This window comes from Ceratotherium simum, chromosome X (genome assembly GCF_057802395.1).
Source record: "Ceratotherium simum simum isolate JZ-2026a chromosome X, ASM5780239v1, whole genome shotgun sequence".
Lineage (NCBI taxonomy): Eukaryota > Metazoa > Chordata > Mammalia > Perissodactyla > Rhinocerotidae > Ceratotherium > Ceratotherium simum.
In genome coordinates, this window is record NC_141940.1 from 59991322 (window position 1) to 60007772 (window position 16451).

A 16451-nucleotide genomic window follows, 5' to 3' on the forward strand; every position below is an offset into this window, starting at 1 on the left:
TCCAAAATAAGATAGAAATACTTTTATTTATCATGCCTCTAACCACCCATCTATGGCTTCTCTCTGTTAGAGGAGATTTTGGAAACTTTCTTGTGTCTACCTTGGGAAATCTTTAATTTCCATTTTCACTGGTGGTGTTAAGAGTCTCACAGATAAGATCTATTTCACTTTTGATAATACTCAAAACTTTCTTTTCATATCAAAGCAAATGGCAGAGTGGTTTACTGAACAATATATTACACTTCTCAGAGGAATCTCTTTTACACAAAATATTCATCAGAGGACCATATCACAAGAGAATTGTTCAATATAACAAGATAATCTATAAAAGAAATTAATGAAACATGTACAATGTTGCTAATGATTATAGCAAAATGCAATGAAATGAGGCGGAAAAAAACCCCATTAAAATACAATTTTAAGAATTTTCATGGGGCCGGCCCTGTGGCTTGGTGGTTAAGTGCGCGCGCTGCGATGCTGGTGGCCCGGGTTCGGATCCCGGGTGCGCATCGAGGCACCACTTCTCCGTCCATCCTGAGGCCGAGTCCCACATACAGCAACTAGAAGCATGTGCAGCTATGACATACAACTATCTACTGGGGCTTTGGGGGGAAAATAATAAAATCAATAAAATCTTTAAAAAAAAAAAAAAAGAATTTTCATGGAACTTCAGCAAAGTAACAAACGTGCATTGAGCATCTTCAGAATATAAGACACTGCATAGTAGTTGGCAGACATCACGGTGAAGACTTAAGTCCCTGTCTCCATAGTACTTACCATGTATTAGAGAAGTCAGAACTAAGCTCAGTTCAGCAAACACTTATTGAATCCCTACTCTGCACCAGGTTTATGTTAGATGCAGGGGGTAAAAAGATAAATAAGGCACAGTCCTTATCATACAGGGGCTTATAATTTAGAACGCTGTATATCTGGATGTGTATTTTTGTGAGTATGTCTGGGGATATGTGTACTGTATAGGAACCAAGATAAACGCAAATAATTTCAGTGCAATATGGCAGGTTATGACAGAGTGGTAACACTACATAGAGAAATTTAACCCAATATAGGGAGGAGATAAAAGGAGGAGGTGGTGGAAGCCGAGCTGAATCTTGGGGATAAATGTTAGCTAGAGAATGGGAAGATTATTCCATGCTGAAGGAACAACAGTGTGACTGGGGGACCACAAACAGCTCAGAGGACAGGAGGTGTGAGGGAAGGTCCACTACTGCACTCTCTCTCTGAATTATTTTGAAACTCTTACAAAATAACTACACAATGAATTTCTGGGATCAAAAAAGTACCCTTCCTCACTCCCACGCACCCTTCCCTTCTTTTTTGCTTTGGTATTGCCAGACAGCAAAGTATTTTAAATGACAAGGGGTGGGGGGAGGAGGGGGGGGGAGGAGGCCGACCTTGAAAATACTTATGAGAGCTATGTTAGCTGCTTCGCATAGACAATCTAAGCCCCTTCATCAAATGCAATCAGTTTAATATAAAGGCCATTTTACCTTGATTATTTCTGCGGTGGCTTATCAGGAGAATCTTGTACGGACTTCTCGTATATGTATAGAAAACCAGATTCAGAATCAATAAACACTTATCAAGCAAATACTATGCTTTCATATGTTTTTCCCTCCTGTAAAGCAAGGCTAATTTTGCAAGTATATATTGCCAGCGTGGCTGTTTGGACTAACTAGAACAAATACAGACACGGCAAGGGTTCCATTCTGGCGAAACTAGGGCGAGAGGTTTTTTTGTGAGTTTTCACTGGGGAGACACACAGACAAAAAAAGTACGAGATATAGTTTGAAAGTATTATGTGAAAAATTACGCCTCGCGGGCCAAAAAGAAAGTACAGACACACTGGGGGAAACAGTCTCCAGGCTGGAATGAAAATTTCCTTTGTTCACAGAGCAATCCTCTTTCAATTTCACTCCGCCCTCCGTGTCTCTTAGCAATTCTTGCTTCATCATTGTCAAGGGGTATCCAGGTCTTCCCACATTCATCCTAGCCATCGGAGTAAAAATCTACATCTTTTTTCTACTCCAAACCTCCAAGCTAAATGTGCTACTGCACTCAGCCTGGAAAATGAATCGAGCTTTTAATATTCGCCTAAACGTTTCAAATATAATGCTGTAGCCGCCTACCTGGACCCGCCACCCAGGAACTACAATACCCAGAATGCACTGTTTTCCCTTCCGCCTTCTACCAAAGCAATGCCTAATTTGATCTCATTTCCACAAGCAATAGTCACATGACACGTTTCCTGTCAAGATGGCGGATAATCTCCCTTCGGAGTTTGATGTGATCGTAATAGGGACGGGTATGTGTGGCTCTGGTACTCCCCGGACAAAGTGTAGGAAGTCTATCTCGTTCCTACCTTCTCTGTCAGTGGCGAGGATTGGCGAGAAATGCCGAGGATCGAGTATAGGAGGGAGGACGGAAAGGAAGTGAGGTAGTCTGGAATCAGCGCGGGACTTTGCAGCTCCAGGGAGGGGCTTGGACCCGCGGTGCTTAGCGCCGTTTGAGTAGGGGTCGATCTGGTCGATGCCGATTGCTGAGGTTGGTTGCTGCGGGTGATTCCTGTAATTTACTTAGAGGGAGGTGGGTTTGCAGTGTCATGAGAATGGAGGGTCGGGATTATATCAGTGGAGACGCCTTTGGCATGACATTATGATTCCCTCCTTGTTGATTTCAAGGTGCTATTCCCGATCAGTTTGTCTCGCCATTGCATAGGAATTTTTCATATAGTTATATAATCCTAGGGTGCAGTGCAGCTCAGATACAGCTTAATCCTCAGTTTTCAGAGAAAGATGCTCAGTTGTTGCCCTTGTGCGTGTTAATTCACTGGGGTGAGGAAACGGATTCTTTTCTATTGTGTTGAGAAGCTTAGGGAATTGTATTTTGTTGAGGTAGCCATTCCTGCTTTATGGTGCTGAAGGAAGGCATTTTGCCTTCTACCACCCACGTGTCTACCCACAACGAAATGAGCTGAGAACAAGCTGCTGTTAGTTCCAGTTCAGGTGTGTGACCTTATCTTTCCCTTGTTTTCCCATCGTTTATTCTCCATGTTTTGGGTGGAGTCAGAAACCCCCAGCAATTTCTAGTTGACAAATTCCACGTACAACTCGTGGCAGAAGACATTTGGCAGCAATTGGTATTTTGTTTTTCTTAACAGTGTAGAGTGGATTTTAGATGGGATGGAATAGGTTGTTGGGTGGAGTTTTCTCCTGTCTGCAGAATGTGGTAGGCCGGAGAGGGTCTGGTGGATGAGACCCTGACCATTGTGTTCATGAGTTTAGTTCGTTGTCCTCTCAAACAGTAGGAGCAGCCATGTTACCAGGGCGCGAGTAAAAATAATAGCTACCTGTTTGAATGCTTATTGTTTGCTAATCGATGTGCTAAGCACTCTACAAGCCATATGTAATCCTCACAACAGCGTTGTTAGAGTAGGTATTCTCTACACTTTACAGAAAAGGAAAAGGGAGCTTAGAAATGTTGCAGTTTGCTCAAGATCACACAGCTGGTAAATTTCCAAAGGCCCATTCCCTTCTAGGAGAAACAGTGGTTTTGACCCTCAGAGTTAACCCATATGAGTAGAAATAATTGGGAAAACTTTGTTCTAGACCATGCTTGGCCATTAACTAGCTGTGTGAATTGCTAGGACTAGGCACTTAATCTCTGAGTCTTAGTTTTCTTGTTTTTGAATATAGGGAGGGTCAACTAGATAGCCTTTTAGATGTTGTCTAACCAAAAATTCTCTTGTTCTGGTTGCACCTGGGTAATTGTTCTCAGAACAGCGAGGACATGTTTATTCCCAACCTGAAAACTGCATGGGTGCAGATAACCTGGCTGTAGCTGCTATATACAGATGTTGGATGAGAGCTGGAAGGAACCAATAGACTATTCTCTTATTTTATCCAGTCTATCCTAAAACTAAGAACAACATCCATTTTAGAATAGTTGTTATACCATACTTGGGATCTATATTATTGCCTTTCTTTTTTATTACCTAGGAATTTGGGGTGTTTTAAAATTTTTTTTGAACCATTAAGAGACTTTTTTGTTATCTGGATTCAAGTTTTAATTGATGAGTGCTAATTCTTATTATTAAATGCTGTTAATTCTTATAATAAATTTTGCCTTCTGGTTCTGTTCATAATATGGACTACAGCCATTCCATTGGAGTCTGTTATAATAGAGGTAGGAAGATACTGTGAGTGATACAGAAAATGGCTTCAAGAGGCATCTCGTGTATTTGGAAAAAGATTCATTTTAGACTTATTCCAGTGAGAGTAACGTAGTTTCTCAAAGCATGGGAAGAAGTTATTTGAAGTTAATCTTAAAAGTTAAGGTTTTCATATCACTCCATGTTGAACACATTCCGAGTTTATCAAGCACATTGCTTAAATTTATGATATGGAGCTTTGTTTTTAGGTTCGTCACATTGGAAAAATTGGATGAAAGTCATTTCCCAAATAAATGATTCCAATAATTCCAATCAATACTTAATTGGAATTATTTTTAATGTGTTTGGACTATTTCTCTTCTGAAATAGTTTGCTGAAAGTCGCCGTTAAAACGTGTTTGCTTTACTAAATGTACTAACTTGAGTAAATCATAAGAAAAGCAGTGTTTCGTAGATTCAGTTTTACCAACAAAAGCAGAATTAATCATGCATGTATCAGAAACATGAAGAAATAGGCTATGAGATGTAATTTTTCTTTTAGCAGATTTAGTTCTAGTTAAAATGTCATCAAGACAGTTGCTTCATCAGTAAAATCTCTGGATAATATTTTAGATCCCTTTGACCTTAATTAATATATTTCTTTTCATTTTTCATAACAAGATTTTCCTGAAGATCGTGTTTTGAAGAGATTATGGGAAAATAAAGTTTTGTGTCTTTTCTTAGTTAAGCACATTTCCTCTTGATTACAAAATGCAGGAAATCTCTCTCAGACACCCAAAGGCAGAGGAATAAGATAAAGTACTTGAACCATGGAAAATATGAAATAAAATGGAATAAGGAAGGAGGGTCAACTGAGTCTTAAGGGAGAAGACACAAATGGATATGTGATAAGTGTCTACAAAGTGGCCTTCAGTTTGGGTACACAGTTGTCATTTTAAAGACATTTTGTCATTTAAAAAGACATTTGAATGATAGTTTTGTGGGTTGTAGAGAAGTGTCGTTGGCTTCAGGTTAAAAATAGTCCCAGTAACATAACACATCACCCGAGGTGACTTATCTGGCGACCTGTGTAATCTGCAGCAGAGCCAACAACTCAGTAGAAGAGCAGGCAAGATGGAAATGACAAGAGCTATGTGATAATATCGGAATGCTTCTTACACGGGGGAATCCCCTCAGGCCCTCGCTTAGAGCATATTCATTCTTATTTTAGAAATGATTCTAGCATGCTCAGAGCGTATTAGAAGATATAAGGAGTGTTATCAACTTCTGCAAAAGGTGTATTTGGGGGGTGTCATTAGACATAAGTGGCAGTTCATATCCTTATGGGCAAAGAAGAGACAAACACCTAAAATGCAAACCTACATCATTTTTCAAGGAATTAAACCCATATTTACTGAGAATCTAGTCCCTGCCCTTGTGAAGTTTCCTGTATTGCCTGTTCTCAGGAACTGTTTGGGGTTCCTGACAGTCACATCCTCAGAACTATTCTTAAGCCAAGGTGGGCTTTTCGTTGCATCCTTCGTGCTTTCTGAAGACCACATAGAGATTCAGTCTGCATCCCTTTCCTTTCTCAAGTACACCACACACATTATATTTTGGAGTTCTTCCCCTAAGATGGGCTGTGGAGTAGGATAGCTTAAGATTTTTCCTGCAGAGAATAAACACATAGATCCTTTTTGGTTTAAGAGTTTTATTGCTAAAGGTTATGGGGAAAGAAATGAGATAACCAAAATAACAAACGTGGAGAAATTACAGGAATATTGCTTCTAAATCCTGACTACCTTGCTAGATAGTGCTCAGCATAGTACAATAATAGATGTGGCAGCATGGCATAATGGGAATCTCTTGACCTTCCTACTGGGTGACTTTGGGCAAATTGCATAACCTCTTGGGACGTCAGTTTGTGCATCTGTAAAGTGAGAGATTTGAATTAGGTGACCTCTGAGGTGAGCATCTACTGGCTCTAAAATTTACCATTTTGTGTGCATGATTATGACCGTGGGTCCTTGAGAAAAGGCTAAATTCTGTATAGTCCTTTTAAGAAGTTGTCAGTGTTTAATATACTTTAGAAATTTTTCTATAGAAATGGCTCATAAAAGATTTTCTTGAAAATAATAAGCTGCTTTTATCAGGAAAGGTCGTGTAGGTAACACAGCTCTGTTTCCTTGATGTTGGTCGAGAATTGAAACAGTAAGGTAGTTAGCCTTAGCTGGCAGCTCATTGACTATAATGCTCATGATGGTGGTGGAGTAGCTTCACTTCTCTAAATGCTGGGGGATAGTAACGCTGCAGGAGTGTCGTGGAAACTGATAGTTGCCAAATATTGGTTTGTGCCAGGCTCTATACCAAGTGATTTCCTATATATGTATCTCATTTAATCGTCTCCCAGGATGACTGTATGTGGTTCTAACATCACAGGATGTCCATATTTCCGCCTGTATTTCCAAACATCCATGCACCTATGGTCTAGAGCAGAGTTTTGTTTTTTTTTTTAATTGCAAGGTGATGCCTATTAGTGGGTCATGAAATCAATTCCAGCATTAAAAAAAAAAAGATGTGGAATAGAATATATTAGAATACATTACATGTAGTAAGGATAGTATAGTTTAGTTTTAGATAGTATAGTAGACACTATTTAAAGATTTAGAGTATTTAGATAGTAGATAGTATAGTTTTATGAAACACATATTTCATATGTGTATAATAGATCACTGTATAATGTATACTTATTACATATGTACACACACATATATATTACGTACATAAACACATATGAATATACATACGGTATTTTTTTTTGGAGGGGCGGCCTGGGGCAAAAGGTTTTAAAGTCTAGAGAATATTGATTAACTGAATAACACAGTAGGAATGAAAATGGTATTTCTGAAAATGGTATTTCAGAAGTCCTTTAGTTTTACAAATGCTATACCATCCATATATTTTATTTACGTTGACGTGTATGTATCTCATTTGAGCAATACAGTATAGTGATTGATAGTGTGGCTCTGAAATCAGACAGACTGGGTTTGAATCATCTGTGCCTCTTGTGGCACCTCACACATGTTCCTGTGTTTCAGTTTTCTTATCTTTAAATGAGAGTAAACCTCACAGAGCTGTGTAGAGGATTCAATGAAATAATTCCTGTAAAATGGTTAGTAAGTGCTCAGAAAATGTAGTTGATTTTTATGACCCATAATACCATCGTGAGGTGCTTTTATCACAACTACTATTGCCTGAATGCTTCCCAGGAAGGGCTCATGCTTTCTGTGAAGAGCAGTGGAAAGTTTCAAGTGTCTGAGTCATCTTCCTCCTCTTCCCATTGGCTGCTTGGTGGGAAAGACCTTTGTGTGTCTGTTACCAATGTTTCTATCAGATTTCTTATCTGGTGGTTTACGCATTTTCTATGTTTTTTCTTTTATTCTGTTTTGTTCACCAGCTTGTACTGTTTGTCATTTGTTTTGCCTAAAGGTTTTGAACAGATTTATCTTATTTGGTGCATAGTATGAAACTCTTCCTTGTCAATGTAAGAATACTGAAGGAGCTCAAGAAAGCCTGCAGATTTTGCTGTTCTGAAAAATGCTTTGCAATTGTTCAGGCATTTATTGAGGGAAAGTATGTCTTTTCTGCTCTCAGTGCCTAGAAAAGTAAAGGGAGTTATCTAACTCGGAAGAAGACTTTCTGGGAGAGGCTTACCTTTCCCTATAAATTATAAGTTTGAGCCAATCCCTCAGAGAGAGCCGCATCTGTTACCAGAGTTCCCTCTGCAGCATCATTTTCATCTCCCATGCCTCATGTCATTTTATCATTTTCTCCAGTGTTCTCATGATGTTTTGGATAACTCAAGCTACATCAATTAAAATCAAATACGGCTGCTCACCATCACATTCTCATGTTTAACATAAAATCCCAATGCACAGAAACAATTATACTTCCATATAATTGACCTGTTGCTCATTCTAAATCATCTGCTAGTTAGTTTCAGTGCAGTCTTGACTGAAAAGTTAGGCTGTGCCTGCTATGTATGTAAATGGTTTTAAAAGTAAACTAGCCTAAAAATCACCCTCAGTTCCCAGTTTATATTAATAGATATATTACAAAACTATATATATATATATATTGTGTGTGTGTGTGTGTGTATATATATAAAATGTGCTCAAGAGATTGGAAACATTTTGGGGATATTTAGTTGTGGCCAACAAGATAGGGATACTTGGAAAGATTGATTTATTGTCTTTTTGCTTTTCTAATAATCTTATTAAAGGTCAGTATAAAAAGAGATGATAATTTATCACAGATATGATTTCTCAAAGCATGATTATGAGAACTGTCATGTTATCATATTGAGACTATTTAAAAAATAGTTTGCAAATAGAAGAGACCACGGGCAGCTTGGCCTGTGTGGTTCTTAGCATAAGTGTTTCATCTCCTATTGGATTTTATCAAGAGCTTAAGTGGGTAATGTCATACTACTTGACTGATTTGGTTTATATCACATTTAGAAAAGTACCAACGTCTGCTTTTTCTTCTGAGTTATGTTCTTACATATCTTTTTTGTCCAGCTCAGTGTTCACGTTGAGTTACAACGGCTATTGGTTAATGGCAGTTTGGTCAGCTTTGAAATGTTGTGGATCATTTATCTGTGATCCAAACTTGCACATTTGTTAAACTACTTTTCTATATATGGATTTAAAATAATTATCATGGAAAAATTTATACAAGCTAAAGTATAGGGGGGCCGGCCCCGTGGCTTAGCGGTTAAGTGGCGCGCTCCGCTGCTGGCGGCCCGGGTTCGATCCCAGGCGCGCACCGACGCATCGCTTCTCCGGCCATGCTGAGGCCGCGTCCCACGTGCAGCAGCTAGAAGGATGTATAGCTGTGACATACAACTATCTACTGGGGCTTTGGGGGAAAAAATAAATAAATAAAATTATAAAAAAAAATAAAAAAATATAGGGAAATAAGGTTTTATGTACAGATATCAGGCATATTAGGAAGACACCAAATTGTGAGTTCTAATCCTTATTTTTCTATGAACTGGGTTACTTTGGCATGAGCTATCTAAGCTAAATAGATAACAGCTAGAGAATTAATTTTAGTACCTACAATACACTCTTAAACATATATGATAACTATTTTCTAGCATTTTTTATATGTCCAGTGCTGTGCTAAGTCCTTAAAATGCATTATCTCACCTGATTCTCGCAGTAACCCTGTCTGTGGTAGATATGATTATCTCCATTTTACAAACGTGGAACCTAAGCCTTAGTTGAGTTTGACTTAGGTCACACTGTTAAGGCCGGAGTTACTCTGGCTAAAGCCGAGGTATTAGATTGAGCTTGTTGGATTCTTCCAAGTGAAAAAATACCTTATAGTAATAAGATTAGGTTAATGTGCCCTGGCTTAGGGGTTGGCAGTTGCTTCATATTTGGGAGTTACCATTGTTGACATTAAAATCTTGATGCCAACAAAGACTTGTGGTGTTAACTCCTTATTATTAACAGCATCATGACATCTGTGTCAGCTTGCATACCTTTTGATGAAGGTGAACTGAATGACCTGGTTGTGTTTTTCCCTTAAAACTAGAAAAAAAGAATCACAGCCACTAAAGTTACGTCAAGAAGTGGGATCAGAGAATATACTCATATTTCAAGCGATATCTGTTTCCCTAGGAATTATTTATTGATTCTAAGATACATAATTTCGCACTGAAATAAAATCATTATTAAAAATGACCTATAGGCTGTTTGTGCATGTTTTGGGGTTTGCCATTTTATGTCTTTTTTATGTTTTCTTCACTTGCAAATTAAATTTTCAAGATCGAGTATGGGACTCAATGTCCTATTCATGAAGCTTTTCCTTTTTTAGTTGAGTATTCTTTTGGTTCCTACAATTTTCAACAATTGTTGGCACTTGGAATGGATGCATTTTAATTGACAGAGTGGGTATGGTAATATCTTTTTCCTCCAAGGGACTTGTCATTAAGAAATAATAATATCTAATACTTTTATGTATATACTTCCAGAGCTTTTCTCACTATGCGTGTGTAGATGTATATACACTTTTCTATATTTATAAAATTATTATAGATGCTGTTTTGAAACCTGCTGTTTTTCACTTCAGAGCATGTCATGAACATCATTTAATGTCAACCAAATATTCTTCCTTAGTGTCCTTTTTAAAAACTTTTTATTTGGAGATAATTGTAGACTCACATGGGGTTGTAGGAAGTAATATAGGAAGATCCTGTATACACTTCATCCAGTTTCCCCCAGTGGTGAATAACATCTTGCGTAACTGTAGCATAACCAGGAAATTGACCTTACCCAATGACCTTATTCAGATTTCACCAGTTTTACATGTACTTGTGTGTGTGTGTGTGTGTGTGTGTGTGTGTGTGTGTGGAAGATTAGCTCTGAGCTAACATCTGTTGCCAATCCTCCTCTTTTTGCTGAGGAAGACCGCCCCTGGGCTAGTATCCGTGCCCATCTTCCTCCACTTTATATGGGACGCTGCCACAGCATGGCTTGACAAGTGGTGCATCGGTGCACGCCCGGGATCTGAACCCCGGGCCGCCGCAGTGGAGCGCGTGCACTTAACCGCTACACCACTGGGCCGGCCCTAGTTCTGTGCAATTTTATCACGTGTAGATTGGTGTAAACACCACCACATCAAGATACAGAACAGTTTCATCATAAGAATCTCTCCTGGTACCTTTTTATAGCCACAGACACCTCCCCCTTCCCCCACCCCTAAGCCTTGGCAACCCCTACTCTGTTCTCCATCTCTGATTATGTGATTGTCATTTCAAAAATCTTATTAAATGTCATTATAAATAGATGCTTAAATATTCTCTTCTATAGATGTCCTGTCATTTATTTAAACAATCAACTTTTGTTGGACATTAACAGTTTTGCACTTTTGTAAACTAGTGCCATGATGAACACGTTGTACCTAAATCTTTTTTACATATTTAATTATTTCCTTAGGATAAATACCTGGAACTGTAATTGTTGGATTGAATTTTTAGAGGGTGGGTCAGTAACACGTCTACTTTGTATTGATGAATCACCTTAAGGAAAGTTTGCCAATGTATAATCTCACCAGCAGAGTATGAGAATGCGTATTTCCCCATATTCTTTCAACATTGGCTATGTGTTAAGTATAATCTGAATGTCTTTTTCAGTGTAGTCTTTTTAAAAGTGGGAAGTATGAAGTGGGAATAGACAAGGTCATCTGATCTGTAGAGAAATGATAACCCTCTTAAATCTCAAAAAACAAGAAGTAATATTTGAATATATAAAAAATTATAGCATCTACTCTGAAAAATAGCAAACTAAAAGGAAAACAGTGGGAGTATTTGCAACTCATAGCAAAGGATTACATAAAAAGAGTACCTTCAAATTTATATGGAAAATATCAAGATCTCTATACACAAATGGGCAGAAAATGTAAACATACAAGAGAAGATACAAATAGTTAACAAACTATTGGGAAAATATTTTTTCTTATTAATAATCAAATGCAAAATAACCTAATAATTAAAATAATTAAGAGTAATAACTAATTGTCAGTGAAGTTGGATTCAGTTGATATGCTGATATTATAAATTGGGACAACACTCGGGGAAAGTAAGACAACAATTTGTACTAAGAATTGTAAATATGTTCATTCTCTTAGAGTCAGTAACTCCAAATCTGAGAATTTATTCTGAGAAAAATCATTCAATAGAGGTAAAAAGCTACAAGGGTGGCAACATATATTTTTAAGCTGCTTATCATAGTAAAGTTTGAAAACAATGTAAATGTTGTATATTAAAGAGCCCTGATACCTCAAAGGCTGGCTGACTGGTAGAGTAGTCAGTCTTATAGTGTGGCCCAGGATCTGGTCCACAGCTTGCTTTTTTATTATAAAGTATCACACATACCAGTGAAATATGTGTGCGTGTATGTATATTTATTTTACTGACCAATAATAAAGTGAACGGCATGTATGTATGACCCAGCTAAAGAAAAAGAACATTACCAGTACCTTAGAAGCTCCCTGTGTGCACCACCATCATCTATCTCCCCTTCCTTTCCCACAAATGAAACCATTATGATACATTGTATTAATTGTTCCCTTGTGTTTTTTAAAGTGTTTTTATCACTTGTATGTATCTCTAAACAGTATATTGTTTTACCTGTTTTTGACCCTTGTATAACTTGTGGACTTCTACTGTATGTATTCTTTCTGTGACTTGCTTTCATTGATCGGTGTTATGCTTGTGAGATTCATCTGTACAGATTCATATAGCTGTAATTCCCCTGTACACTCACACACACAATGCTATTGTATAGTATTCTCGGTTTGCAAATCTTCAGCTTCAGTAGGTCATGCCTATTTACCAAAGTAATTGTATTTATTTGCCCTTTGGTTTTCAGTTTTTCAAGCCCCTGCTCTCCTCAAGAAATATATAATGTCATAAACACACATTCATGACAAAATAAGATCATTCTGTACCTACCATTCTGCAACTTTTCCAGTCAATAATCCTCACCTTTCTGTTTAGTGCTTTTTTTTCTCATATAGTATATATAGACATATTTAACTTTCCACAGTCTTGCACTCTAAAATACCCTTTTACAAAGCGTACAAACTTGTGTTCAATTCAGTATCATGCATTGCTTCCGGTTGCTATGTCCTGTAAGTCTATTTTATTCTCGGATAGTTTTTTTTCTTTTCTTTTCTTTTTTTAATGATGACTGAGATGTTGAAGAGACTGGGCCAGTGATCCTACAGAATGTTCTACCTTTTGGATTTGGCTGCTTTCTTCCTTATCGTATCATTTACCTTGTTCCTCTAGCTTGTGTTTTTCCTGTAAAATGAAAGTTATATAGGCTTGATGGATTCCAGGTTAACATTTTGGCTAGAAAACATCTTTGGTGATATGGATGTCACGTTGGATCATACCAGAAAGACACATAATATCTGGTTAATCGACCATGAGTGTTGCTAAGATTGCCCCTGTATTAGGATGATGACAATTTGATACCTCCATTGTATGGATGTAGTTTTCCCCCTAGGTACTGAAAATAATCTGAGTATTGCTAATTTGGCACTATACAGATATTCAGTTTGATTCCAGCTATTCACATAATTGTTTTAACATCAATAGGTAATCCTTGTATAAATATTTTCATTAGGACTTGCAAAATGATTTTTTTTTCTAGTTCTTTGATTCCTTCTACATTTACTAGCTGCCACTGAATGCCAATTCCTTAGTTTACAAAAGGGAACATACCTTTCTAGTGTTATTGGTGTCTACCAGCTAGAGTACCCATTTCCAAGAATCAAGTCATTTAGGAAACTGAATTAATTGTAAGGTTGCTTGGTGGGGCTGAACAAAGAGATTAAGAGCGCAGACTCTGAAGCCAGACTGGCTGGCTTCCAGTATTAACTTTTCTATTTACTGAGTATATGTGTTTGGGCAAATTACTTAACCTTTCTGCATTTCAGTTTCCTCATCCTCTACTGTGTGATGCGTACATGTGGACAAAGACTGGAAAGTAAAAAAAAAATGAAAAAAAAGTTCTGTTAGTGGTCAGAGTGTGGATGATAAAAATGTTTTCTTTAGTTTTGTATCATATTTACAATGTAAGAGAGGAAATGAAAAAGAAAAGTAACTATCATGCTGCTTCTTAGGTATTTTTAATGTGCGTTTTAAAGTGCAGACACTGAAAAGCGATTCATGAACCTTTTACGTTGATTTTGGTTTATCCTTCTTGATATAGTGTTTAAGACATTCTAAATGCAATAAAATTGTAATTTTCATTAGATAAAATTTTATCTTTCAACTGTTTTATTTTAATAAACTCAGTGTAATCACTGTTCAGCTTTTCAATAAGAAGGATAAAATATTTATCCTCAATGTTTTCTCAATGATATGTAGCCAGTTTTCTCTTAAATACATATAGAGACTACATTTAAAATTTAATTTGAAGTGTTTTTACCTTAAGGAATGTTGTATAGTTAAAAAGAACAAATTCATAAGTCCTTTCAAATTTAGTTTATAAGGCTTATAAGTTTTTTTTTTCTCTACTTTTTAAAAAATGGATTTCATGATAGGATTTCATACAAGGGAAGAAGGTTATTTGTGTGATTTTATAATATTCTTGGAATGAACACACAGTCTCTCATTATCTATTTTAGTCTCATAGCTTTATAAGTGATACATTAAACGTCACTTTTCTTCTGTGATACATAAGTAAAATGTGTTCTGAACAAAGAAACTTTATTTTCATCATCACAAGTTAAATATTGTTATTAAGTTTGAAGAGAGCTCAGCTGGGATATCCTTTGCTGTGAAAAGATCATTTTGACCGCTTAAATTGATATAACAGAAATATTAGTGCTAGGAAAATTAAGTAAAAATTAATTGTAGTGGAATCTGCTTATTTTATTTCCTGGCATGGAATAGGTCTTTGGCAAATATTTGCATTACTTAATAAAGCTTTCATTAAGAGAATTTGAGTTGATATAGTTTTCTCGATTTAGGTAAAAGACAGAATAATATCTGTGCTTTTCAAGAGATTATTTTATTTGGTAGGCCCAATCTTTCATTAGCTCTCTAAAATTTGGTATTAAACTTTATTTTTTAAACTTTTTATTATGGAAAATTGCAAACATAAACAAGTAGAATAAAATAACTCCCATGTACTAATCTCCCTGTTACAACAGTTATCAATTTATGGCCTATCTTGTTTTCTCTGTACCCTCTACCTTCTCCTCATTTCACCATCCAACCATGGATTATTTTCAAGCAAATCCAAGATATCATACCATTCTATCTGTGAATATTTCAAAATATATCTAAAAGATAAGGTCCCTCCTTTTTAAACATAACTAGAGTACCTTCATGCCTCTGTTTGCAACTTCAGTTTTTCTGAAGGCTTTTATCCATTGTATTTCTTTGCTCTAGTGCTCCTTCTAGTTTAGTTTTCGTGTCTGAAATGATTTTTTCTTTAATTTCTTCAAGTCATTTCACTCGTTTTTCAAATGTTTCTATTATCTAATCACTACACTTTTGAATTTTTTAAATTCTGATTTATGTTGATCTTTCACAACTTCTATCATTTTCTTAATTTCTTTTAGCTTATATTACCATGATTGTAGTTTTCATCTAATTGGCAAGCATGTCTTTCTGGCATGCTTTCATTGTCTATTGGGATGTTATTTCACTCCTTATTCTCTGCTTTTTCCTGTACATTGAATGGGATTCAATTAAGATCCTTGTGCGTTGCTTGTTTTTAAGTGAAACAAGTTTTCCACGTGTTTTTAATAGGGAATGTGAATCAGGATAGCTTTTCTAACTTCACAGCTCTAGATCTCTTCTGTGTTTTCATGAAGTAATAAGAAAATATAGAGTGAGATCTGACATCTGCTGGCTGTGTTAGCTTCTCCCAATTTTGTATGGACCTTCCCTTTCCTTTGCCCCTATTTTTCCTGTTCTGCCAAATTTGGATTAGATTCCCAAAGATTACTCCTCTGCAGGAGTTTACCTAGAGGGAGAGTTTGGTTTGTCAGTTTCCTAAATTCATAGGGCCCAACTCCAACACTTACCACCCGACCACTCTAGCACTCCCAGGAGTTCCTTTCCTTTCCATCCACAGGTTGGAGCCTGCAAAGTGCCCTCCTGGTTTCTGCTACTGTTCTCAGAATGGCCTGCCAAGCTTCCAGTGAATGGGTGATAGCAATTTTATGGTTCTCAGGGCTGTCATAAATTTCTTTGTCTTCCCTTCATTGCCTCTTACACACTTTCTGATACCATATAGGTCTTAAAGCTTTTGGTCATTTGTAATGACCTGCTTGTATTTTAGAGTTCATCATGATATTTTGTCACCTAGCTTTGTTGTAGATGTCCCTGGGTGTTTGGTTTTGGTATTCTGGTTGCACTGTTTTTATGGAGGTCTCGGAGGTTATTCAACAACTTTGATGCTAATGTCATCTTCCCAGAATCCTATTTTTGTTTTTGATTTCATTTGCCCAACAACAGAGGCCAAGTTGTTGATCCACCATTAACATTCACCTGTGAGAACTCATAACAAACCTTATGGGTCACTTATTTCCAGCCCTTCTTTTTATCTATATGGATATTTATAAGGAAGCTGAATTCTAGAGAGGTTAAGTGACTTTCCAGCTATTTAGTATAAACCGGAAAACAAGAATCTGGTTTTCCTGACTCTTAGTGCCCTGAATATTGAAACAGTGGTCTTGTTATTAGACGC

At 36.9% G+C, this 16451-nt stretch overlaps 1 protein-coding gene across 4 annotated transcripts in view; it reads left to right on the forward strand.

The window, feature by feature from the left end:
* The first annotated feature begins 2267 nt into the window (after window positions 1-2267).
* CHM (CHM Rab escort protein) overlaps window positions 2268-16451 on the forward strand; it is a 167393-nt gene continuing 153209 nt past the window's right edge. For all 4 annotated transcript variants that reach the window (XR_015550394.1, XM_004436750.3, XM_087426663.1 and 1 more), the window contains exon 1: window positions 2268-2323. Coding sequence is in view for 3 of the 4 variants with exons in the window: in XM_004436750.3 (XP_004436807.1) it covers window positions 2275-2323 (49 nt within the window). In the remaining variant the exon portion in view is untranslated. The remainder of the gene's footprint in view (window positions 2324-16451) is intronic.